The sequence below is a fragment of the Sitophilus oryzae genome, unplaced genomic scaffold, assembly GCF_002938485.1.
Source record: "Sitophilus oryzae breed Bouriz unplaced genomic scaffold, Soryzae_2.0 scaffold_811_pilon_pilon, whole genome shotgun sequence".
NCBI lineage: Eukaryota > Metazoa > Arthropoda > Insecta > Coleoptera > Curculionidae > Sitophilus > Sitophilus oryzae.
Window position 1 is genome coordinate 2,970,324 of NW_022147430.1, and position 26,176 is coordinate 2,996,499.

Sequence of the window (26,176 nt, forward strand, 5' to 3'; positions counted from 1 at the left end):
TGGGATTCAACAGAAATTAACATCGATGGCAAATTGATAAATCATCTCTGTTTTGCAGATGACATTATTTTAATAACAGACAACATACAGCAGGCACAGAATATGCTGGATATGCTGAATGATGCTTCGGAAAAAGTCGGTTTGAAAATTAACTTGTCAAAGACACAATACATGACAAAAGTGGAAATTCAAACATTAATAACATACCTTTGGAACAAGTGCATATTATAAATACTTAGGGCATGAGATCGGTATTAGAAGGGATAATCAGACCCACGAAATTCTACGAAGAATAGGTTTGTCGTGGGCGGCATTTGGCAAACTAAGGCATATACTGAGATCTGATATTCCCATATGTTTAAGAAGAAAGATCTTTAATCAGTGTGTCTTGCCTGTCCTCACGTATGGAGCTGAAACGCTTACTTTGACAAAAAAGAACATACATAGAATACAGGTCATGCAACGGAAAATGGAAAGGTCTATGTTGGGAGTTACACTCAGAGATAAAATACCCAATCATACAATACGAAATCGAACAGGAGTAAGAGATGCGGTGATATCTGTCTTACATCTTAAATGGAATTGGGCAGGACATGTGGCTAGGATGACAGATGGACGGTGGACAAAGAGACTTGTGGAATGGAGACCGAGACACGAGGCCTATAGAAGCAGAGGACGACCTCCTAGTCGATGGACAGATGACATTAAGAGGGTGGCTGGAAACTGGATTCAAGTGGCACAAAATAGAAGGAAATGGCTAGAGTTAAGGGAGGCTTTTGTTCAGCAGTGGACGGTATAAGCTAAATGATGATGATGATGATGATGTTGTTTTTTTAATTTTTTGTTACCATCTCCGAAATAGCTTGACCGATTTTGATAAAATTTAATATGTATATTCAGTACGTCTAAGAATAGGTTGTTATCTATTTTTATACCCTTAACTGATAAGGGTAGAAAAAAATGTTTTTATTTTTTTATTTGGCATTAAGAAATACAAACAACCCTAAATTTTCACCGTTCTGCTATCATCCCCTATTTTTAATAGGGGTTGTTTTTTTATTTTTTTTTGTTGCCATCTCCGAAACGGCTTCGCCGATTTTGATGAAATTTTATATGTATATTGAGTAGGTCTGAAAATAGGTTGTTATATATTTTTTATACCCTTAAGTGATAAGGGTAGCCCACCCCCATTTTTTTTAATTTTTGAAAAAAAAACATTTTAATTTTTTTTATTTGGCATTAAAAAATACAAACAACCCTAAATTTTCACCGTTCTACCATCATCCCCTATTTTTTAATAGGGGATGTTTTTTTTTTAATTTTTTGTTACCATCTCCGAAACGGCCTGATCGATTTTGATGAAATTTTATATGTATATTCAGTAGGTCTGAGAATACGTTGTTATCTATTTTTATACCCTTAAGTGATAAGGGTAGTCCACCCCCATTTTTTTTATTTTTTGAAAAAAAATATTTTAATTTTTTTTATTTGGTATTAAAAAATACAAACAACCCTAAATTTTCACCGTTCTACCATCATCCCCTATTTTTTAATAGGGGTTGTTTTTTTAAGTTTTCTGTTACCATCTCCGAAACGGCTTAACCGATTTTGATAAAATTTTATATGTATATTCAGTATGTCTAAGAATAGGTTGTTATCTATTCTTATACCCTTAAGTTATAAGGGTAGCCGAGGGAGTAGCCCACCCTCATATTTTTATTTTTGGAAAAAAAAAATATTTTTTTTATTTGGCCTTAAAAAATACAAACAACTCTAAATTTTCACCGTTCTACCATCATCCCCCATATTTTCTAATAGGGGTTCTTTTTTTTGTTACCATCTCCGAAACGGCTTGGCCGATTTTGATGAAATTTTATTATGTATATTGAGTAGGTCTGAAAATAGATTGTTATCTATTTTTTATACCCTTAAGTGATAAGGGTAGCCCATTCCCATTTTTTTATATTTTGAAAAAAAATATATTTTTATTTTTTTATTTTGCATTAAAAAATACAAAGAACCCAATATTTTTACCGTTCTACCATCACCCCCTATTTTTTAATAGGGGTTGTTTTTTTAGATTTTTTGTTACCATCCCCGAAACGCCTAGACCGATCTTGATAAAATTTTATATGTACGAGTATATTCAGTAGATCTGGTGTGGTTTGGTTTGGTTTGGTCACAACCTATTCCCAGGTTATCTATTTTTTTTACCCCTAAGTGATAAGAATGGTCCACCCCAACTTTTTTTTTATTTTTTAGACAAATTTTTTTATTTTAATTGTTTTATAGGGAGTGCTTATTTTTTAGGGGGTGCATGTCCAAAATTTTCTTCTGGGTACTCACTTTCATCACTTATGGGACCTCTGTACAAAATTGCATACTCCTAGTCCTAGAACGGATTTTACATAAAAATTATACAAATTTTTACCCTTAGTTTTATCCCCTTAAGGAATGAATTCCAAAAATCGCTCTAATTATTCAATTACGCTACATAATAAACCTCTGTGCAAGTTCTCATATTCCTTGAACAGAATTTATTGTTCCAGAACGTTCAACCCCTCATTTCACACCCTTAGAGGGCGAATTTCCAAAAATTGCTTCTTAGTGCTAAATTACGTTACATAAGGAACGCCTGCAAAATTCATACTTCTAAAACCGATTTTAACAAATATTTGCACAAATTTTCATCCCTTATTTTTTAGTGGATGCATGCCTAAAATTCGCTTCTAGGTACTCACTTTCATCATTTAAGGGACCTCTGAACAGAATTTCATACTCCTAGTCCTAGAACGGATTTTACATAAAAAATTATACAAATTTTCACCCCTAGTTTTACCCCCTTAAGGAATGAATTCCAAAAATCACTCTAATTATTCAATTACGCTACATAAGGAACCTCTGTGCAGATTTTCATATTCCTTCAACAGAATTGTTTCAGAACATTCACCCCTCATTTCACACCCTTAGAGGGCGAATTTCCAAAAATTGCTACTTAGTGTTAAATTACGTTACATAAGGAACGTCTGCAAAATGCATACTTCTAACACCGATTTTAACAAATGTTTGTACAAATTTTCATCCCTTATTTTTTAGGGGATGCATGCCTAAAATTCGCTTCTAGGTACTCACTTTTATCATTTAAGGGACCTCTGCACAGAATTTCATACTCCTAGTCCTAGAACGGATTTTACATAAAAAATTATACAAATTTTCACCCCTAGTTTTACCCCCTTTTACGTTATTACCCCTTATTACGTTACATAAGGAACGCCTGTGCAGAATTTCATACTTCTAAAACCGATTGTAACAAACTTTTGTACAAATTTTCATCCCTTATATCTAGGGGATGAATGTAAAAAATTAGCTTCTGGGTACTCACTTTCGTCACTTAAGGAAACTCTGTATAAAATTTCATACTCCTAGAACTAACATTTTTTGTACAAAATTTCACCCCCCAGTTTCACTACCCTTAGGCTATACATTTCCAAAAATCGCTTATCAATGTTCAAATGCGCCACGTCTGTGTAAAAGTTCATACTCCTAGTAGGTACAGATTTTTTTTGTATAATTACACCCCTGTATCTAATTACACCCCCTTATGGGTCGAATTTTAAAAAATTACTTAGTAGTGCTCATCTTAGAGAACGAATTAATATTCTCCGTATTTACTCCAGTTTCCTAATACTAGCACAGATAATACAGTACATCTGCTGGATCTGTGTCTATGAAAGGAATGCGGACAAAAAACATTTACATAAACAGCAATATATTTTATACGTCGATTTGACGAGTACGTCACCGCAAATCGCTCCGCCCACTCATTTTATTGGACACTTGCAAATTTGTCGAATTTTTATTGATGGGACGCGTCGTCTAATTTTTTACGAAAAACATCGAGAGAATATCGTTTCCCCATCGTTTCCCCTCTCACGGATACCGCGTAGCTAGAGAACGGACAGACGTATTGTACATAATCATACTAGTTATTTTTTATTGGAATAGAACTAATTTTTATTAGAAGGTATAAAAAAATTAAAAATCTAAAATTTTATTTTCATAGCTACGTTTTTATAGCCTTAGGATGCCTCATGTACTAACGAATACGAAATATATAATCAATACACATTTCTTTAAATATCGAGAAATAAAATATGTTTTGGCAACACTGTACGAAATATCGCCGCGCGTAGTCCTCAAAATTTAAAATATTAGCATTTTCAGGCTTCGATTATGTTCAAAAGCGCCACCGTGTGACAAATCACTAAAGCTTCCACACGAAAGTTCTTAAAACTATAATATTCTTTGGTAGTACCCTTGTTTATAAGGGTAGTACATACGAGAACAATCGAAACCTTCTCTATGCACCTAACGATCTATGGACTATTCTAGAGTTTTTTTAGCAGTAGGTATAAAAGCCGGCGGCTGTGGCCTAGAGAGGGCAGTTATAAATTAATATACCAGTGCAGTTGACGCGCTAAAAGTCAAAATAAATTCTTAGTTATAAATCGTTTGTAAATAGTTCTGTAAGTCTTTTATTGTTATTGTTTTTGTTAATTAGTGTTAAATAAATAGTGTTTAAATAAATTGTGACTTTCTATCCACACGGAACCGACGAAAAACGTAACAATATCAACGACCCTGTATGTTTTAATCGGCTGTTGTTTTTAAACTCATAAAAACGCGTTCCACTTACATTGGGTTTTGAGTTATATATTTTTATTTTCAAAACCATGATATAGAAATAAAAATCTATATTTCAAACAAAAATATTTTGTAGCAACAAATAGTGATATATATAGAAGATTAAAAATATGAAAGTACATTATTAAATTAAACGATGAATTTGTTTTGCCAGAAATTTTTTGTGCGAGAAAACCTAACAACAAAGATTTTAAGACAAAAAAGTCGACATTGTTGATGGTTGTTTTCATTTTGTAATCAACACAAAGACATAGACCATCATCTCAGTTTGGTATTTTGTTTCTTCACATTTAGAAACAGTTCCTACTGAAAACGGGAACATCTTGGGTACAAATTGCAGAAAATGTTTCGAAACATTTCCTCTAAAAGTTTTGATTCAGCATCCAACCATTTCAGAAAACGGCTAGTGCCACCACATTGGAAACACATGTAATAAAGCCATATAAAATATATAGGTTTCGAAAATGTTTCCTAACTTCTGGCATTTCCGGAAGTGCCACCATATTGAAAATATTTTAATCGACAGATTTCGTTGTGAAACAATGAAAAAATCTCCGATCAAGCTATTGCAGTTCTCTAGATACGTCTAATGCACGCTCAGCGTGGGACACCCTGTATACAGGGTCCGGCAAATGTGCGTCGAGCATCTGTAGCTCCTACAGAAATTTTAGTACAAATATTTTCCAACTCCACCGACGACAGATTTTTTTTCGCAAAATGGTTCCTCTAGTATTTACTACATTTTTTGTCTTTTGTAAAAAAAAACGCTACATCCCATAGTTTGGTTCCATCGACATAGAGCAACTACGTATTTTTCAGTTTAAAATAACTTAATTGCGCATAATTTACCTTTATACAAAAGTGCTTCCTTTGTCCGTTAAAGGGCATCAATCAAAAATAAACACGAACGTTAATTAATTTTAAAAATTATAATTATTTTACGAAGTTTATTGTCAAATATCATTTGCGATACTAACATAAAATTTCATATTTTCGCCAACTGGATTATTAGAGCATAATATATTTTATGCGCCTCCACAGCTTAATGTGACAAAAAACATTTTGTGGAAGTCAGCTTTGAAAAAATATTCTTTTACCCAAAAAGTATGCACGGTGGTGTTTTTTTTTATATGAGACGTAAAATGTAGTATTTACTACATTTTAGTATTTTTAGCCGACCATACCAACAGGTATGGTAGGCTATTAAGATCGACAAAAAAAAGTTTTTTTGATTTCACTCAAAACGAGTTATTTGGATCATCTCATAAATGACCTAAATACAAAATATTTTCATGGTGTCTGTCTGTCTGTTCGTCTGTCCGTCTGTCAATCACGATAACTCAAAAACCGCTAAAGTGATTTTTAACTCCAAAATTACAGTAGCTAGCGAAACGCGGTTTTCAATTGGAGATTAGGAATAATATTTGCAACAAAATTTGTAATAACATCAAAATCAGTCAAAGTCGCAGTTTTTGAGACTATTGAAACTAAAAGAACTGCCTACCAACTTTTTATTAACATATTTTAATATGGTGTACGTGCCTCCCGGCGCCAATTTTTTCTACTCGTAATGAATTCCTTGAAATAATCATTTCTGAATATTTTTTACTCTAGTATTTACATAAACAAAACATAAACACCCAAAATCCCATTCAAATCGTAATAGCGGTTCTTAAAATATCTGAAAATATGTGTTTCATTTATTAAAGTTGCCCTCTAGCGGACAAACGAAGCACATTTGTATAGAGGTACATTGTGTCCAATGAACTTATTTTGATTCCAAAAATAGGAAGAAGTTCTATGTCCACGAAATATTGGAACACCCTGTAAATTAGCGATGGGAACTATCGAATGAATTAGACTATCGAATGGTTAATGAATGAATGATTTCAACTATCGAATGGTTTTATTCGAATAAAATCATTCATTCATTTGTAAACTAAAGCATGTGACAACCTCGCCGTGCGACTAAATGGTTATCATTGAGCCACGACTATCGAATGCTTTTGATAAATGAAATTTAGTATTCGTTTGGATTTTGTATGCGTCAGTGCATTATTGGTTCTTCCAAATTTTTATAACTTCGCCGTATAAATACTGTGCTATTTTTGCGTTTATTGAAATAGTTAAAATACTAAAATAGTAGTTATTTTTTAATTTTATTTATTGACGATTGTGTGCATGTGCAGGTGGTCAAAATTTTTCCGATAATTTGTGTGGTTTTCCGTAGTCCGATCTTTCAATTATTTCATTTTATATGGTATATGGTCTATTTTTAATGGGAAATTTTGAGAAGTAGCAATTTTTAAGAGAGATGAGATGAACTTACAATTAATTTTAAAAATACATATTTGTATTTTAGATGTTTTAATAATACCTATGAATTAGTTGGAACTTAATAATTATATTTAAGTAATGTGGTTAAATAAATGGTTATCGAACTCAAACTATGGGGTGAGAAAATTAAAATGAAAATTTTACACGTGCCAATTTAAAAAAAGTTAACGATGTTTGTATTTTGTTTATGCTAATTCTCTTACATGTAGTTTTTTATGAAGAAATATTTCATTTATTTTTTAAAGTAAATGCCAGTAAAAGTAAATATAATTTTTAAATAGTAATATAAAGCACCTAATATAAATAATTTTGATTTCTAATTTTTTATTTATATTTTCCTTCCATTACACCGCTTGCTTAGAAAATTAATAAATGTTTATATTTCATGATTTTAAAATTTGTTGTTAAACAACCAAACAAATTAGTTCTGTAATTATTATTATTTAATAAACCAACGTTGCCAGAAAAATTAGAGACTATATTATATTTAAATAGGATCTAATATAAATAATTTTGACATCTAATTTGTTGTTTATATTTTGCTACTACTTAAAAAAAATATTTATATTAAATGATTTTAAATTTTGTTGTTAATAGGTATAACAAATTATTACTGTTATTATTATTTATTAAACCAGTCTTTGCTTAAAAACATTAAAAATAATTTTCCTACATCCAAAATAACAAGTATTATTGCAGTGTAACAACAGAATATTAATAAAAAAATGCAGAATATATAGACATACTATACCTTAACTAACTAAAGCCAAACAATAATATTCTTTGCTAATATCAACTAATACAAAAATATGGCAACAGCGCCCTTCATAATGTATTTTCTGTGTAAATACTAGCACCTCAATAAAAAAAATAATGTGTCCTTATCTATATATGACTCCGCAAAAAAGATGCCGGCTTCTTTCATAGCATTGCCACCGACCGCTTTCTCGGAAAAAAACCTACGTCGCCGGACGACAACTAAAATTCAGTTAATATTTTATTATAATCGATCCTGACGAATAAATGAATTTCATAAATGAATGAATTTTATAAATGAATGAATTTTATAAATGAATGAATTTTATAAATGAATGAATTTTATAAATGAATGGTTTTTGCTGCCGAATTACTAGAATACAATATTTCAAGGCAGATGACGGATCTATTCGATAATTTTTATTCGAATAGTTTTCAACGAATGTTTTCTTAACTATCGAATTATTCGAATGAATTGCAACTATCGAATGTTTCGATAGTATTCATTCGATAGTTCCCACTACTACTGTAAATACATATCATTATTAATATTATTCTAAGAAAGTCTATTTTCAAGAAATAAAATAACATACCAATAACCATCACTCATTATTTAAACTAATATTTGTTGTTTTATTTCTATATTTTTAGATACAACTACTTTCTCGAAACACTAAACGAAGTTCGATTGTATACTGGTTTCAGTACTTATTTGTTCCTCGTTCTGAAGAGCATTTTAAACTTTGTATGTTTTATCGTGGTTTTAAGCACCATGGTTTACAGAATTCTGGTAAGTTATGTTTTTTTTAGTCTCTAAATTTAATATATTTTAAACGTGGATATTTGAAATCAACTGAAGAACCTGCTGGTGCCGATTAAGCTGTGGTGATATGCTGATTGATACAAAAGGAGAACACCTATGTCGGATGTTTCTCAAAAGTGTACTCACCCCTTTAAAAATACAGACCCCCCCTATAACTCTTTTATTTTTTCAGATAAATAAACAAGATTTGGTTATGTTTTACCGGAAATGCGACTACAACTTTTGATTTTTAAATCACACTTTCGGTATTTTTTTAAGGTGAACACACTTTGACATGTGTTGGCGTTATGGTTTAGGGTGTCATTGCATATGGTGGCAGATTGCCACTGGTTTTCATTACATGCAACATCACAGCCCATTGCTACATCCATGCAGTGGCGCAGCCACATGTGATTCCATTCACACCATCCAAAGCTTCATCTTCCTGCAAGACAATGCCAGACGACTTGTTGCTGAAGGATCAATAGCCTTTATGAACCAGCATCGCATTAACCGTTTCCGATCTGTCCGATCTGTCTCCCATTGCACATGTCTAAAATAGAACACTGAGAGAGTGCAGCGGGTATCCCCAAGAGAACATCGACCTATTGTAGGCTGTTTCAACATTATGCATAAGGGCTGCCAAAGGTCCTTATGCATAAAGTTGAAGCAGCCTAGAATTGGATACCCCGGGATACCCCAAGGGAACGTCGACCAACTAACTCAATGAATGTCAGAAATCGGAGGTCAGCAACACGCTAAAAGTAACCCAGATTGTTCATTAACTTGTCTAATCGAACTAAAAATCTAATCGATTGCTAGGTCAGCAGCAGCCATCATATACACCAAGAATTATTAAAATAAGGTGTTCTCCTTTTTGTCGTTCAGTATACTATATAATTTTTAGTAATTCACCATTTATAACAGGCTATTATATTATTATAAAATAAGTTTATATATCATTTTTTACTAGAGAGAGTTTTCTGTTTACAAAGACAAAACTGCGGGGGACTTCGCTGCCTCGGTTGTACAAGTTGTGATGATGGTTAGTCATGGACGTCATACTTCCGAATTATTATCTGATAAGTTAATATCAATTCTTCTAGTTTTGTGCGGATTTGTCATACATCTACTGGTACTCGTTTATGTAAGTACTTTGAAGAATGGTAAAATGCATGTGTACAAGTAATATACTTGTTACAGATCACAATTTCCACGACATCAAATTACAAAAAACCTTTATTTATTAATTTTATTAGACCTTGACTGGTTGCTTAAAATTGAACTTGACTGGTTGCGTAATATCTTTAGTGTTGTGTTTTTTATAGGCTATGGAAATATGGTATAAATTTTACAGCTGTGAGAATAAGCAAAACACTGTATATGATGCTGTTGATGCTTTAATTAGGTACAAAGCTTTACCTGTTGAGAAAAGAAAGCGGATATTTCTCTATCTGAATTTTAAATATCAACGGAAATATTATAAGGTAAGTAAATAAATAGAGATTGACACAAAACAATCACTATACAACAAAACATATTTTTAACGCTCAGAATAGGTTAATTTGTCAGATTTTAAGTAATACTTTGCAGTGGCGGATACAGAGGGGGCCATGGAGCCCCCCCTTTAATATCTATAAATTGGGTTAAAAGGCTTTTGGTTAAAAAATGGCGCCCTAGAAAACATATTCTACATTACTTTTTATGTGCCCCCCTAAAATAAATTCCTGTATCTGCCCTTGATACTTTGTGATGTGAAATTGGGTTTAAAGCAAGATTTTTGAATAGAAAGAAATTGGGTTTAAAGCAGAGTGAAATCGTCCGGTGTAATCATCCCACTTTACATATTTTCATCCCCAACTAACAATTTCTGTTTTAAAAATGTCCCAAGAACGTTTACAGAACTATTTTTATAAAATAACAGTATTGCGATAAACATTTCAACAACGTTTATACAATGTTTATAAACCCAAAAAGGGCGCACTTTTGTGCAGTTTAGTTCTTTAATTTGTTTTATTATAGCTTCCATGGTTTTTACCGGACAATTACATAAACATTTACAAAATTATTATAAAATATTATTTGGAACAATTATAAAACACTTTTATTGAAAACAGTTACATAGTTAAATATTCTATCAAAATTATGACAATTATACAACTTAATTATCGAACTAGAATAAAACACTTTTATAAAAGTTGTTTTGTTATACCAACGGTTCCGATTTTGCTTTGACGGACACTATGAAAGGAAGCTTTTGTTGCTCCCACAGAGTATAATTTATTTTATAATCATCGTTCTGAGAACAAAAAAGCTAAATATCGCGTCTTCTGTCACAATTTTAAAAACATAATATATAGTTATGTCTGAATGTACACCAGCCATATTGCATTTAGCTCTGACCATGAATAGCCAATCTTAGGTAAGACATTCGGTATGCCATCTGAGGACTGATATTTTACTGCGAGGAAATTTTTTTTGTATAATGATGATATTTAAATAGCAAAATTTTCAAGCGCCTTAAATATGTTATCTATTTTTGAGTTTTAAGAGAAAGAATCAAAAATACTATTTCGCGTTTTTTTTTCATTAGTGAGGCATCTCGACGCGATGCTCGCCAAGATGCTGGCCGCGCTGCTCGCCAGGATGCTAGCCGCGATGTTACGCGCACTGTTTTAAAACGGCGAGTAAGTGCGCGTAGGATGCATCGCGACTATCGTACAAACATTATGCGGGGCATTTCATCTCGATGCGATGCGCACCATTCACCTCGCCATCCGGCGATGCTGAATCAAACATGTACAAATTTATGCGTCAAAACATACTGGAGCCTCGCACCTCGCCACGCACCTAGATGTTCAGCGCGATGCTTCCTAAAAAACAAAATTTTTGTTTTTTGCTAGAAGCGGACGCGGATGCCTGAAACTTTATATTTGATTGGTCGGTTTAGGATCACAATTCGTTGAGCCTATGTCGAACTAGAGTCGGGTGGAATAAAATGTTCACAATACTAATATTTAACTTATCACCAACAATGTAATAACATTGATTCTACAGGGCCCGGCAATAGTGCGTCGGGCATCTGTAGTTCTAATAATAAAAAACTTATGAATTTTGTAGTCCAGTCATAAAGTATGTATTAGGATGTGTTGAGGAAAATATTTGAACTTCTAAAGGGTGGCTCAAAATAGTGTGAGTGGATCGCGAATATTTTTTTAAATGGAACATCTATATATGGGGTGGCGCAACTCATTCGCGTCGGTTGATTATACCAAAAACGGAAATATGTAGAAACAAAATATTTTATGGGCATATGTGGGAAGACCATGTGTATAAGTCAAGCTAAGCATTTTGCATTATTATTATATACGGCGAAATTCATCAAATTATTTGTTAAAAAAAATCATTACCTATTTGTTTTTTTTTTATTCCGTCTACTACATTACATGTCCTTTATCTCATAAGTGGTGAAAGATTGTTTGGGAAAAGTCGCGTGGCTTCTAATAACATGTCAACATGGAAACATATACAATAAACAGTCTACAAAACAGAAAAACATACATACATATTGACAAAACTATGGCAGTTTATTTTTCTTTTTTATTACTAACATAAATTATAAATAATATTGTTTCTGACTCGGGAAAAAAAAATAACCAAATTCAACTAGTACCCCTAAAACAATCAAGGCTTTCTAAAAAAAATAATGGGCATCCTAGGCCAAAAATAGTCACGTGACGTTGATACCAGGAATAAAAATAACAACAAATCACCTAACAAAATATCATCCGAGCAGTTCTTTAAAACTAACGTAGCTATTTAATCTTTCCCCCAAAGGATGTAAATGTAGTAGGGTTTTTAATATACTTTACCTCAGCTTACCTTGAAAGTATTCCTTTTCTTCCTTTTTTTTTAATCCTTATTTTTGCTCATTGTTAGAAAATAAATGTCACCTAAAAATACTAAAAAATAAATTAGTTTTTGTCAGTCTTTTATTGCATAAGTCTTACAACTAAAAGTTAAAAGAATAAATACTAAGTTAATTATTATTTAAGTAGTTCAGGTCCTTTATACAATCATGCGTTTCTTGATTCTAATTTCAACTCTAAATATGACTCATAAGCATCGAGTCCAGGGAGGGTGGCTAGGGTGGATAATGATATCCTTCGCCATCTTGGCGTTGGGGCTTTTGGAAATCATATCCATTGTCCTAGTTGTGCAAGAAGTAGCTTGCTGAGGTCTAAATTCATCACGAGTTGCTTCTCTTGGAACATTTGTTTTTCGGTCAAAATCGATAAACTGTCGGTTCTTTAAAGGCTTACCCAATAGATGTATACTTTTGCTTCTTATATGCGTAACTTCTTGTGTCTGAGGTATATCTTTCTCTTTTACGTCGGACGGACAAAATATCTCTATATTGGAGGAGTACTTTTTATATTGAAAACAGGAAGGGTTCCATTTATCTTTTTTATCTTCCTCGACATTGCTAGGGAGGGTATTCCACTCATCCTCAGCCGGCATAACTTCACTTGCAACAGGGAAGGCATCATCTTCCTCTGCCTGTGCGAACTCTATTGCCACAGGGAGGGTATCAATCGCTTCCTCTGCCTGTGCGTATCCCATTGCTACGGGGAGGGCATTACAATCATCCTGTACCCGTGCACTTTCAAACTTGAGGGAATTCATATCATCCTCTTTAAAATAACACACAACATTATTTGTGCATTCCTCTACTACATGCTCCTCCGACACAATAAATATACCATCCAAATCAACTGTTTGTCTCTCAAACAGGGGTAGATTTTCTTTCTTTCTTCGGTTTTCTTTCTTGGTTTGATTGTCCTCAATTAGCTTTTCTTGTCTTCTTTCATAGTTAACATTAAAATTAGATTCGTCTGTATTATTATACCTATAGTTAACATTAACTGCTTTATACTCATTATCATAGCTAATATTCATGTCATTTTTATTATTATGTCCTGATTTGCCTCTTATATTATCGATATCTTCAACCCTTGTACGACCATTGTACCAATGTCGACCATGTCGCGACCTAGCTGGGGGTTGTTTGCTAGGGTCGCTATACCAGGTTCCCTCTCTTAATCAAAACAACCATTAGATAAAATATGCATTTATTTAAACATATAAAATACATAAGGAATCAACAAAGGTAATACATAAGGTAACAAATTTGGGAAATGCCAAGACTCAATGTATGGTACACTGAAAGAAGGTACTTACAGGAACATGGTTCAACTTGTTCTGACTAGCCAACTAACTGACTAATGACGCGAGTCACTGACCGGCCAACTCACTGGTCGTTGGACTGCATGGGCTAATCAACTAACTAACTCCTCCCTGTCTTCAGCACACCATTTTATATTTGTCCGCTCGTCCCAATTATCGGCGGGTACGTGCTCAAAAATCTCCTTTGTATATTTCCAGCACCGATGTTTAATACGAGCTTGCCTTGAAACATCACGCTACATCGACCTGATTTTAATTGTTTTAATTAACAATGTTTACTATAAGAACATGTCCAGGTCAACGTATACGTGAACGATTCCCTTGAATCTACATCAAATTGGTTTACTGGAATTATATTTTACATGATTTTTAACCAATTTGATGTAAACCCAAGTTGGCCTATATTTAAGTCTTAACATAATTATATAACCATTTTTCAAAGGTATTGTCTGAGTAAAATATGCTGTTGTCGGCAATGATATCAGAAAGAAAACTTTTATAAAATAATTTTATAAATATCTCGCATGACTTTAATAAAACAATTTTAATATGTTCGTAAACGAATGACCTAGTATCGAGTAACAGCGGTACAAATTTATTATAAAACAAATGTGTTCGGTAAGATATAATGTCGTATAAAATACATTGTATAAACGTTTATAAAACAGAATTAAAATTTGTCGTAAGACTGTTCCGTATTTTTGCTTTATGAACGTACTTACGACTAACTTATAAAGCAAATTCATTTTAAAAACTAAAATATTTCACTTGCATTTTTAATACAACTAAATGGTTTTTGAAGGGAAGTTATAAAGTAATTATAAAATAGAATAGTACCGAAAGTTAAAAATTATAAAATAAGTGTGCTAGTTGGGTTCTGTTCGCTGTTCTACACCTTACAGTTCTCTATTTCGTATCTGCAAAAAGGTGCAACGACAACTTTATGAACAAAGATATTGGAGTAAAGATCCATTTTTCCAAGTTAATATCATTGTGATACCAGATCAGTCTGGAATGTCTCATTTGAGAAACAAACTAAGATTATTATGACGAATAATGACAAATAGTATAATATTACTTGTAGTTACTTCTTGGAAATTTCAAGTTCTTGAACCTTGTATCGATATATTCTTAAATTAATTTTCTTGGGACATTAGGTTGTGAAAACGCAGAGTTATGTTTTCATTTTGTTTAAAAATCTTTATTCAGTCTATAGACAAACGGCCAACAATAAAGCCAACAATACAGCCTTCATCACTGTTAGTGCGGCGTTACACGGTCCGTTTTGCGGCATCCCGTTTTGCAGGATGCCGCAGAAACGGATCGTGGCCTCCAATTATACGATCCTAAAGCCAACAATACAGCCTTCATCACTGTTAGTGCGGCGTTACACGGTCCGTTTTGCGGCATCCCGTTTTGCAGGATGCCGCAGAAACGGATCGTGGCCTCCAATTATACGATCCTGCAAAACGGATTGGTTTGGACGCAGAGGCGAAGGAACTATGTCTCTTTCAAAATTAAACATTGTTTTATTACTTGAAGCTAAAAATTTATTACGAGAGCCGAAATGCCGTAAAACCTGGGTTCATCCTTTTAATTCCGAACGCGAAAGAAGACGAAGATTTGAAAATTTTATTCTAAAATTCGAAAGTACAATGATAAATTCTTTGGCTACTATCGGATGTCTCAAAAATCTTTTGATATATTGCTTGAAATATTGAGACCCAGCATCACGAAACAAAACACGACAATGAGGATTCACCCATGCCCTTTGTCGTGCATCTTTGTTGGAATATTCAGGGTTTGATTTGTCCCAAGGGGCAGGTAGCCCACGAATTAGCTCGATTAATTGGTCCGTATCAAACATATTTTGCTTTTCGCGATCAAAGCGGCATACCGCAGAAACGTACCGTGCTACAGTTTTCATTCAACTGACTGTGTCGTCACCAAGGTTCCCGCATCCCGCAATCCTGCATTGCGGCAACATGTCGCCGCACGTCCCGCAGAAACGGATGGTGTTACATCTGCCATGCCATCTCATGCGATATTGCCATACCGCAAAACGGGACCCGCAGTGCGGTAACCTGCAAAAACGGACCGTGTAACGCCGCACTTATATATCTACAACAAAGTACAACCTTTATTCACTCTTTAATGTATAAGTTTTAAAATATGTGTTAAAATAATTACAAAACAACATATAGATAACTAAAGGCTTAAGGAGTTATATAAATAAAAATAAAAAACAAATTATAAAGCCCTAGTCAATCCATTTTCTTATCATAAGATCTTGTTCTTATCAAACACATTCCTTCTCATTTATTTTTTTAGTTTATAAAATGCTTGAAATTTATTTTTTAACACTTACCATAAAAAAGAATTTACAAAAATTAATATCCAAAAATATACAATCTATCACAGCACAATGGCGTAATATTCACTAAAGTTAGTCAAACAATATAAATTGGTGCAAGAAAAAGAAATACAACACATTTTGCTTTAAATGTCATTTTTAAACCGATTTGCATTTACCAACATTGCTTGCCCGTGGCTGTATCTGTTGCTAAAATTAATCCAATTTTCTGTTTCAAAAAATATGTGCCATCTCTCGTGGGGAGTTTCCTCACGTAAAAATAAGATTTATTTTTCATATCAACATAGGTCCGATTCTGATTTATTTGGTAGCTACAGGGTGTCAAAGACTTAATAATCTTTCGATATGTTATAATTTTCTTCCAAGTACTTTTAATGATTCGAATGAAATTTTGAAGGTAGTGCCTACATATTTTAATGCTAGAAATGTGTCGATAAATTTATCAGGGATGTGCATATGAGTTATCACTGGATTTTTTTTCAAAAAAAAACATGTGCGCCACTGATTTTTTCTTTTGATATAAAAATTGTGTAGGCCGTCTAATGCCAGTTAAAAGTTATTTCTTGATATTTTTTCGAATTCGGCCTCCTTGATGAGATAAAAGCAATTTTATTAATCACAATAATTAATAAAATTAAAATAAAAATAAAATTAATAAATTACATATTTTACCAATCTATTATTAAATATTATTATTATTAATTATTATTAGTATTAGTCCAACCTACATCAATTTAAAATAAAAAGTAATGGTATTTAAGATAATTACAAAACAACTAATTTTAAAAACTTTTAGCGTCCTTTAACTCTTAAACTATGCATTTCCATACCCATGTTTATATGAACTTTTCATATTTTTTTCTCTCTTAAAAAAAACACCCTGTTGCTACGAAACAAAGCAGAATAGGACCTATGGTAATCACAAAACAATTTCCGATGCACGTGATCAACTTTGAGTGACAAGTGATGGCGACAGCGCTGCCAGATTGTGATAGATTTATGAGATGAATCTTAATTTAAAATCGACAAATAATATATTTATTATATAATTTTTTAAAGAGTTTTACGTTTCATTTTTAATTTAATAACTAATATTTTAGGAATTAATTGATTTATTTGTTTTATAGCTTATTTTACTTATGACATAGTGGCAAAAACTAGTCCATTATGAAGATTATTCTAAGCGTTATTCTGGGGTTATTTATTTATTGACGTACGTCAATACAACTCCATACGTGGTAATAACAAGTAAAAGGGTGCTATTTATGCGCAAACTAATAATCACAGAATTTAATAAAAATTAACTTTGAAAGTAGTATAATCAATATCAATCAAACTTACTTCCTTGACTGCAGTCAAGGGTAATAAAGGTCTCTAAATCTTTATTGTCACGTTCTCATTCAAATTGTTTATCAGGGAAGCTACAAGCTCTTTACTTCGATTGTTTAAATGCTTCGGCATATTTTCAACACATAATTTTAAGAAATGCAATACAAAAACTAGAAAATTTAGTTCGAAAGGAATTGTTTGTGACGAGAATTGCTCACCAAGATTCAACAACAACACGGTATTATTCCAAGTAATGACAGACATTAGGATAATAATTGTCAAATAACACAATGTGACCAACATAGCGATAATAAAATTCGGTTTAAACTAATTTTTGCAGCTTTAATCTAAATAAAATATCTGTTACAATCATTTGCTCTATAAAGTAAAATAAAGAGCTGCTCGGTATCTTATGCCGGGTCCAGACCAAGCAGACAAAACAACGACAAGACAGAAACATTCATATTTTACGACAAAATTGCGACAAATCCAATACATTTCTGCGAAATTTTTGTCTCATTTTTTTTTGTTGAGTCGGTAAAGATCAAAGGAGACTACAGAGGGCCCGTATTCTGTAACTTTGACATAAAAACGTTACGCTTTCAAAGCGGTGAGCGCAAGTATTCGATCAGCGAAACGCAAGGCAGTCGATTTTGGTATTCTCGTTGCCATGCGAATCGTGTTCTGGATACGCGTTGAGCACATATTGGCAACATCACAATTTCTAATGTAGCTAATAGTCAAAAGTTGATAACTGACGGATGTAACAATGAAAAATGTCAATGTTACGTGAATTAACCTATTGTTGAGTTATGTCAAGCTATTTTTCTATAAATATGTCATTATTCTTATTATACGAGGAAAATGTTGAAAACACTTCTCAGCATTTTCGATGTTCTGAGCGATATTTATAGCTGCCAAGTCGTAAATGATCAATTGATCATTAAGTGAAAAAAAGTAGGTAATTACTTATTGAAGAATTTATAGAAGAAGTAGTAATTTTCATTAAAGAACAAGATAACGCACAAAATCACAAATTTTCTGATTTTCACTTATAGTTCGACAAGCAAAACGATCCTTTAAGCTAACCGTTTTCAAAGCGCTCAGCGGAATCAGTAAAGACGAAGCGCGTCAAACGAAGAAATCGATAATTAAGTGCGCGCTCAGCGAAAATTAATGTCATATACGCTGAGCGCTTAGCGTTTTCAAAGTTACAGAATACGGCCCCAGATATTGAGAAGCAATGTGCTGCGCAACACGCATACCTTAAAGGTAAACCAGTCGAAAGTGCTCTGCATTCGGTAGTAGGTACAATTGAAAAATCTCTCAGGTATCAGGAATTAGTGGCTTTCTTAGACATAGAGGGTGCTTTCAATAATGTAAAGACAGAGGCGATCAAAAAGCTATGGAGGTAAAGGTAGAGCAGTTGACCATCAACTGGGTTATAGAAATGCTAGAAAACAGGACTACTAGGGAAACAGCTCAGACGAAAAGTGCGCAACAAGAGGCACGCCACAAGGAGAGGTATTATCCCCTCTGCTGTGGCTGATTGTAATGAACCCGATCCTGACCTCTCTGAAGGGAATTAGGATAAAGGCATATGCAGACGACGTTGTAATATTGATCGTTGGCAAAGACTTGCAGACGATTAGTGACATCATGGAATCTGCTCTGAAGAAGCTAACGGAATGGGCAAAAGGAATGGTTTGGGCATCACCCAGACAAAACCGAACTCATTCTGTTTACAAGAAACTACAAGATACCAAAGTTCACGCTACCAAATCTGGAAGGGAAGACACTTGTACTTGCTAAGGAAATAAAATATATACTGTTTGACCAGCGGATCTGAAGCTACGGAAGGAATGCGAGAAAAAAAATCGATATTGCCACGTTTATCTATAAAATTGCAAAATTGCCAGACATGAACTATAAATTTCATATATTTTTATTATATATAATGTGTTTAGCATATATTCTGACGTATATTACTAAGGAATTTTAACGTAGTTCATATTGTTCAATATGTTTTATTTAATAACTTATTTCTTTCATTCTGTATAATCTGCTTATTATGGAAGGTGAAGATTTTTCAACGATATCGTTAGCAAACCGGCATCGACGCGCATGGCCGCCTATTCATTGAACATGATTGGCGAGAGTACGTCACAGGATTTGTTACCACGAGGTTGCCAGGGCTTTTACGCCTTTCCTATTCGCTATCTTTATCCCCAACTTCACGGTCTCTTCTGAAAAGAGTAGAAATATTGAATACTATTGAAATATCCAGTGGCGGGGTCATTCTTTTGATCATTATTACTTTCTTTCATTATTTTATACTGGTTATCCTAAATTTCATTCCTATATTTTTCGTATATTTAATAGTTAAGTTGTGTTTTATTGTTATGTTATCTTGTTATAATGTTTTTCGTTCGTAGTTTTTAATTATTAATATTAAGTTTGATCGTATATTTGTGTTTTAAAATGAATAAATTTGTTAAGGGTAAGACGCTACATAGCCATACAAGAGAAATAATAGCTAATTTATATAGGTAAGTAGAATAATAGAATAATATATGTAATTATTAGAATATAAAAATTAAATTAAAATTAAATATTGGCTAAAATGAAAAGCACGCATTTTACCTAAATATTTTAGCTAAACTAAAATATATATAAATAAACGTGGATGAAATCTCATTTGGTTTATTTCCTTGTATTCATAATAGGGTTTGCGATGAAGAAGCTACAGAGAGTTCGCTTAAGTTGCCGCTTAAACGTAAACTTGAGCGGATGTCTCTTTATACCGGAGTTAGCGCATCGGCTATAAAAAATTCACAAAAAGATAAAAAGGCTGGAAACTAACCCCGATAAAATGATATCCAGCCCTGAAAGAAACGACCACGCGAGACTGCTGTTGAAAAACTCGACGACTTTGATTTCCAAGTGGTCAGGTATTTGATAAATATATTATATCTCGAATTCAAAGTCATCCCCACAATTAGAAAGCTTTTGCAAAAATTGCAGGAAGAATCGAATTTTCCTTTGGCAGGGAAACGCTTAGGGGTTATTAAAATCAAATGGATTTTTTTGGCGTAAATGTCAAAATAACAGATAAATATTAATGGAGCAGCCCATTATATTGCAGAGAGAGATATAAATATATACGCAAAATTCGCAAATATCGCCAAGTATTATCTATTTGGATGAAACATGGGTAGACAATGACCTAACCTTTAAAAAAGTGCTGGCGGAACGATACCATATCTGGTGTAATAGGCAATATTGGATTTACTGGTGAGTAAAATTTTGTTTTGTTTGCGCTTCCAAAATTAACTATTTTCAAGATTGTTTTTTGCTGGAAATAGTTATATCTAAAATTATATATATGTATTATAGAAAAAATATAGTTAGTACAGATATATAAATAAATATACCTCAAGACTAAGTCTTGATTATCTGTTGATGATGCTAATATGGTTAGCGAAACGTGCGTCCAGTGTAAAAGTAAAAGTGTTTTGGTGTATTGTGCTGTGTAAGACCAAAGATTCCAACCCCCAGCTGAAATTATTTCTTCTATTATATCTATTAACAACACATAATAATAAAATGATTCAAAATATTTAAGGGAGCTTTAATAAAAGCTTTTAGTGTGTTTATCTGCTAACTCAACAGTAACGATTCAAACAGCATAAAGTTTTTTGAAAAAAATTATTAATCTGAATATTATATTTATGATACTCATTATTTTCATAAAACACCGTACGCCCATGCCTATTTTATGAATGAAATTGGGCGTGTTTTGTTTACAACTGCGTTCCCCGGCCGATACCCCGTAGCTTCAGATCCGTTGGTCACACTATAGGAATCATTCTGGACTCGAAGCTTTCCTGGGAAAAGAACACGGAGGAAAGGATGATAAAGGGAATAAATGTATTCTATGCATGTAAAAAATTATTTGGAAAAAGATAGGGTTTGCAGCCGTACATTATACACTGGATGTACACTGCTATGGTTAGACCAATCATTAATTATGGAGCACTAGTATGGTGGGAAGCGGTACTTAAATAGACTAATAGAAAAAGCCTCACAAAACTACAGCGATTAGCAGCTCTAGGTACAACCGGAGCAAGGAACAACACAGCGCAAGCTGCGCTAGAAGCAATTCTCGCCTTGCAATCAATCGACTGACTCGAGAAGGATCTGGCCGCTAAGGGTGCCCTAACATTAAGGGAATCGAATCTGTGGAACCAGACCAACTACGGTCATTCGATATTGCCAGTGATAGGGAAAATCATGGTGAACACGAGTCCACATCTGCTAGACCAGAAAACGGACTATATGCTCACCAAACATGATTTTGGAGAAAAGATAAGGATTTGCATCCCGACAAGAGAAGAATGGGAAAGCAACCGAGTAATGAACACTCAAGAGATAGCGGTCTACACAGATGCTTCCGCAAGTTCAGGAGGCACAGGTATAGGCATCTCTCAGAGGAACTAGACCCCCGACGATCTTAAAGGCTATCTGATGGTTCTTGCGGTGTGGACAATTTGTCTCAAGTTTGTCTTGTCAGAATTCCCCATTTTTTGTCGCAAGTTTGTCTTGTTTTAGTCTCAGAATCGTGTTTTTTTGTCGTCTTGGTCTGGACCCGGCATTAAATTATACAACAAACTAGCGTGTCCCAGCGATTTCGTTCGCGTCGAATTAATCATTTGTAATGGCGATGATAAAGCAAAGCAATAATTTCCATTAACATACAAACTGGATAAAATTTTCTCACATTTATATCAGCATGAGAAAAAACAATATGGCGATATTATTATATAACTTGGTAATATTTGAGGGGTAGTTCCATCTCGTTGGAATTTGACTTTCAAAAAATCCGTTTGCCAAAAATAAGATTTTTACTTCAAGCAGTTTAAGCAGAATCGTGGTTTAGAAATTACCCAACTTTTTGGAACACCCTGTACGATTTTTTTAAAAATTTCAAAATATGTAAAAAAAACAAATAAATTATGCTTGTCCAAGCGTTTTCCCGAAAGACTAACCGTTTTTTAAATAACAAATATTGTAATATTTGAGGGGCGTTTTCATCCTCTTGAAATGTGAGATTCGAGAAACCCCTCCTTATCGAACCGCTACACCCCACAGTCAATCCGTTTGCCAAAAATCGTGATTAAAGTGTAGAAAAGAATGTTTTTTTCAGTATGGAATAGATGCACTGATTACTTCTTAGTTTGATTTTAAATAAAAGAACGATCGGAAATTAGTTTACAAGATTAAAATATATTCCATTTAAATTTTTAATGTCCGTCTTATCATTCATAGACTCCGATTTTTTTTAATTAAATAGAATATACAGAATCTACGAATGATAGAACGAACATTAAAAATTTCAGGACCTAATGTTCAAAGAAAATTAATTTAATGATTGGTAATAAATTTAAATATAATAAAAATGTAAAACTCTCAATAGTAAACACAAGAAACTGCAACAGAGATTCGACTGGTCTTTGTGAAGGGAACAAAAAAACAAAAACGGGGCTGTTACACATTTCACTGAGCCTTCACTCTGGACGAATCATCGGATTGAGATCGATTCTTTCATTAAAAGTTGGTCAGAGGACAAATTGTGTCATTTTTTATCCTCTGTGAATACTTTGGATAAAACCGACGATAAAACAAAAATTAGGATAAGACAAAAATTATCTACACTCATTACTTGGATGATTCTCTAAGATGATCATTAAAAGTAACAAATGCAAATGAGTTTTTAGCTGTGTTTTTCAATTACTATATTTTTTATTTAACATTTGTAGGAGTCTACTATAGTAAAAATAACTTCAGAAGCTCTTCGTCGGGAGATTTTAGTCAGAATTTCTAGAGAAAGTACACAGAGAGTAATCTTGTTCAACCAACTACCTGAAACTATTTTGGAAAAGTTGAGAGCCAGTCTGTCATGTGAAATATACCTGCCAGGAGATGTAATTATTAAAGCCGGGATGTTAGGTAGTGATAAAAGTGGATAATAAAACTTTTAATGTATCAGTGGCATTATAAAGCACTACTTAGGTGTTATTTATCACTAAAAGTGAGTGATCTGTGACACTGATTGAAAATAAATATGTAATGTAAACATTACATTAACTTAGTAATGAGCAAATGCAAAACCAGAACCAAGACTCCCTTGGTCAAATCTTGGTCTTGCAGTTTAACATGTAGTATTGGTTTTGATATTGCTGCAAGACTCTTGCAACATTCTTGCTCATTCAAGCCTTGCACATTTTTAATATATATTTTACTAGAGGCAACGATTTTATTCGAACGTGCATTCTATTACCTATTTTAATATTGTTACGGATTCTGTGGATCCTCTAATCAAACTCACGATAACACTTAACAGATTTATTTTTCTCACTATACTGGGTGCGTCTCAAGAGTGGCTCACCCCCTATAACTTTTTTATTTTTTCAGTTAAAAAAACGAGATTTGGTATGTTAATATATGTCATAAATTAGGATTGATTGACATATTCAATTGTTTTCGGCCACTTCCTGTTTCACAGGAAATAACTAAAACTTTTGATTTTTAAATGGCACCCTCGGTATTTTTTTTACTTTATTCGATAGAAAATGGCACTCTGAATAGAATGACATATCATACGTCAGCTTTTGACATTTTCGCATATGGTTTATTTGAAATTATAACTTGCGGTTCGTAACAAAAATTTGACTCGAAACACCAAGTGTGTGGTATCAAATTATTCGTAAAAAAATGCTTTTTTGAAATGTGCTAATGAGCCAACCTCGTTCCATTTGAAAAAATTGAGATATGATAAAAAATACGATTTGGGCATTTTCTAACTGCCCAAGCAACACCGTTCCAGAGTATATGCGTTTAATAAACGGACTGTTCGTATAAAAATCGTATATCGCTTCAAAGTTATAAATAATATACGTATTTCATATAACTTTTTTATAAATAACGTATAATATACGCATATTATAGGGCTTTATTTTCCGTTAATCTTAGTATATACGTTTATTATAGTGAAGATTATTATACTGCTTTTTAACGTATATTCAAAACATATATTTTAAGTATATAATATTTCGATTTTGGCACCAAATCATTTATAATCTTAATTTTTGAAAAGTTCAGACACAAAGGACATAGTAAGTCATTATCAAACTATTTTTGTGATTTTCTGATAAATTTGAACTCCAATATAAAAAAATATTGAAAAGAACTGAATTTCAAAAAGGTATATAACCGGTATCAATATATTGTATAGAAATGTTATATTGACTGCATATACGAAACGTTTATTCGACACTATAAAATCTAGTCACGTGATCAGAACTACCAGTCATATTGCAATGGGATCTAAGTGGTATATGGTATACGCATATAAAACCGATACTCGACACTACAAAATCTTATCACATGATCAAATCTACCCAATCACGTTGCGTCTTCAATGAAACGTCTAGGCTCAGGGTATCCATAAGCGTGTTCAAGAGAAAAGACGCCATTGTGTCCACGCATTGTTTGTTTCACATCAGTGCGTCGTTATAAATACTTTTCTTAAAGACGGTATATCGATAAATATGGCATATCCAGCTATTCTTTTTATACAATTTATAGTTCTATTGCAGAAGAAAGAGGAAGTACACTTATAGGCTCTGTTACTTACGTAGTACACGTTTTATCGTTTTGAGGATTTTTTTTCGTCAATATAGTGTTTTTTTCCTTTGGAATATAGTGATTTTTTTCCTTTGGAAAACGGAATTGAGGGTTTAAATTTATCAATTATAAGCTTTTATTTAACTTCACATTTCACATGTTTGTATGTATGTACATTTTTATATGCACAAGTATGTTCAATGACAAGTTTTTACAGTATCGAGTATAGATTTTGTAAACGTATACTGTATACCGTTTAGATACCTCTGTTGCAAATTAAAAGACAATTCGCGCAAAAGCTATTTTAAAAAATAGACATTGCTTAAACCTAAACTTTGTTATTCCTTTTCGTAGATACAAAAGCTTGTTATCCGAAAGTTTTTTTATTTATTACTAGCAAGTACATATTAAACACCCCAACAGTAATTGTCTAATATATTGTTTACCCTTTCTCCATATTTTTATTATATAACAGAAAAAAAATGTGAACGTATGTATAATATATATATATATATCTTCTTCTATATATATATATATATATTCTTACAGCTTTAGTGTAAGAGTTTTGTTCATTTCATATATTTGAGCGGGCCGAAAAACGCTCTTTACCATCTTTTGACGGGAGATGCACTAATATCTCACCGACACTTTACGACATCGTCTGTTGATATATTTGAGCGGGCCGAAAAACGCTCTTTACCATCTTTTGACGGGAGATGCACTAATATCTCACCGACACTTTACGACATCGTCTGTTGATATAGAAGAAGTTTTGCTTGCCGTATCGGTGAGAGCCAGCCCCTGGTCAGCCCACCTGATGAAGGGTAGGCCCAGAAACCGGTTGTGGGAGTGGAGTATGAGCATTTTGTTTTCTACCAAATATAACACGGCTATATCTTCGTTTCCCTTTAATAGTTTGCTTTACCGTGTTGCCGGTTCTT

General features: G+C 33.1%; 1 protein-coding gene across 3 annotated transcripts in view; it reads left to right on the forward strand.

The window, feature by feature from the left end:
• The window catches only part of LOC115889236 (potassium/sodium hyperpolarization-activated cyclic nucleotide-gated channel 1-like), a 77,646-nt gene that overhangs the window by 28,482 nt on the left and 22,988 nt on the right, over window positions 1-26,176 (forward strand). For 2 of the 3 annotated variants that reach the window (XM_030909181.1, XM_030909183.1), the window contains 4 exons: window positions 8,449-8,587; window positions 9,573-9,746; window positions 9,928-10,086; window positions 23,369-23,558. In XM_030909181.1, the coding sequence (XP_030765041.1) occupies window positions 8,449-8,587; window positions 9,573-9,746; window positions 9,928-10,086; window positions 23,369-23,558 (662 nt within the window). The remainder of the gene's footprint in view (window positions 1-8,448; window positions 8,588-9,572; window positions 9,747-9,927; window positions 10,087-23,368; window positions 23,559-26,176) is intronic. The other variant, XM_030909182.1, reaches the window with a different exon arrangement.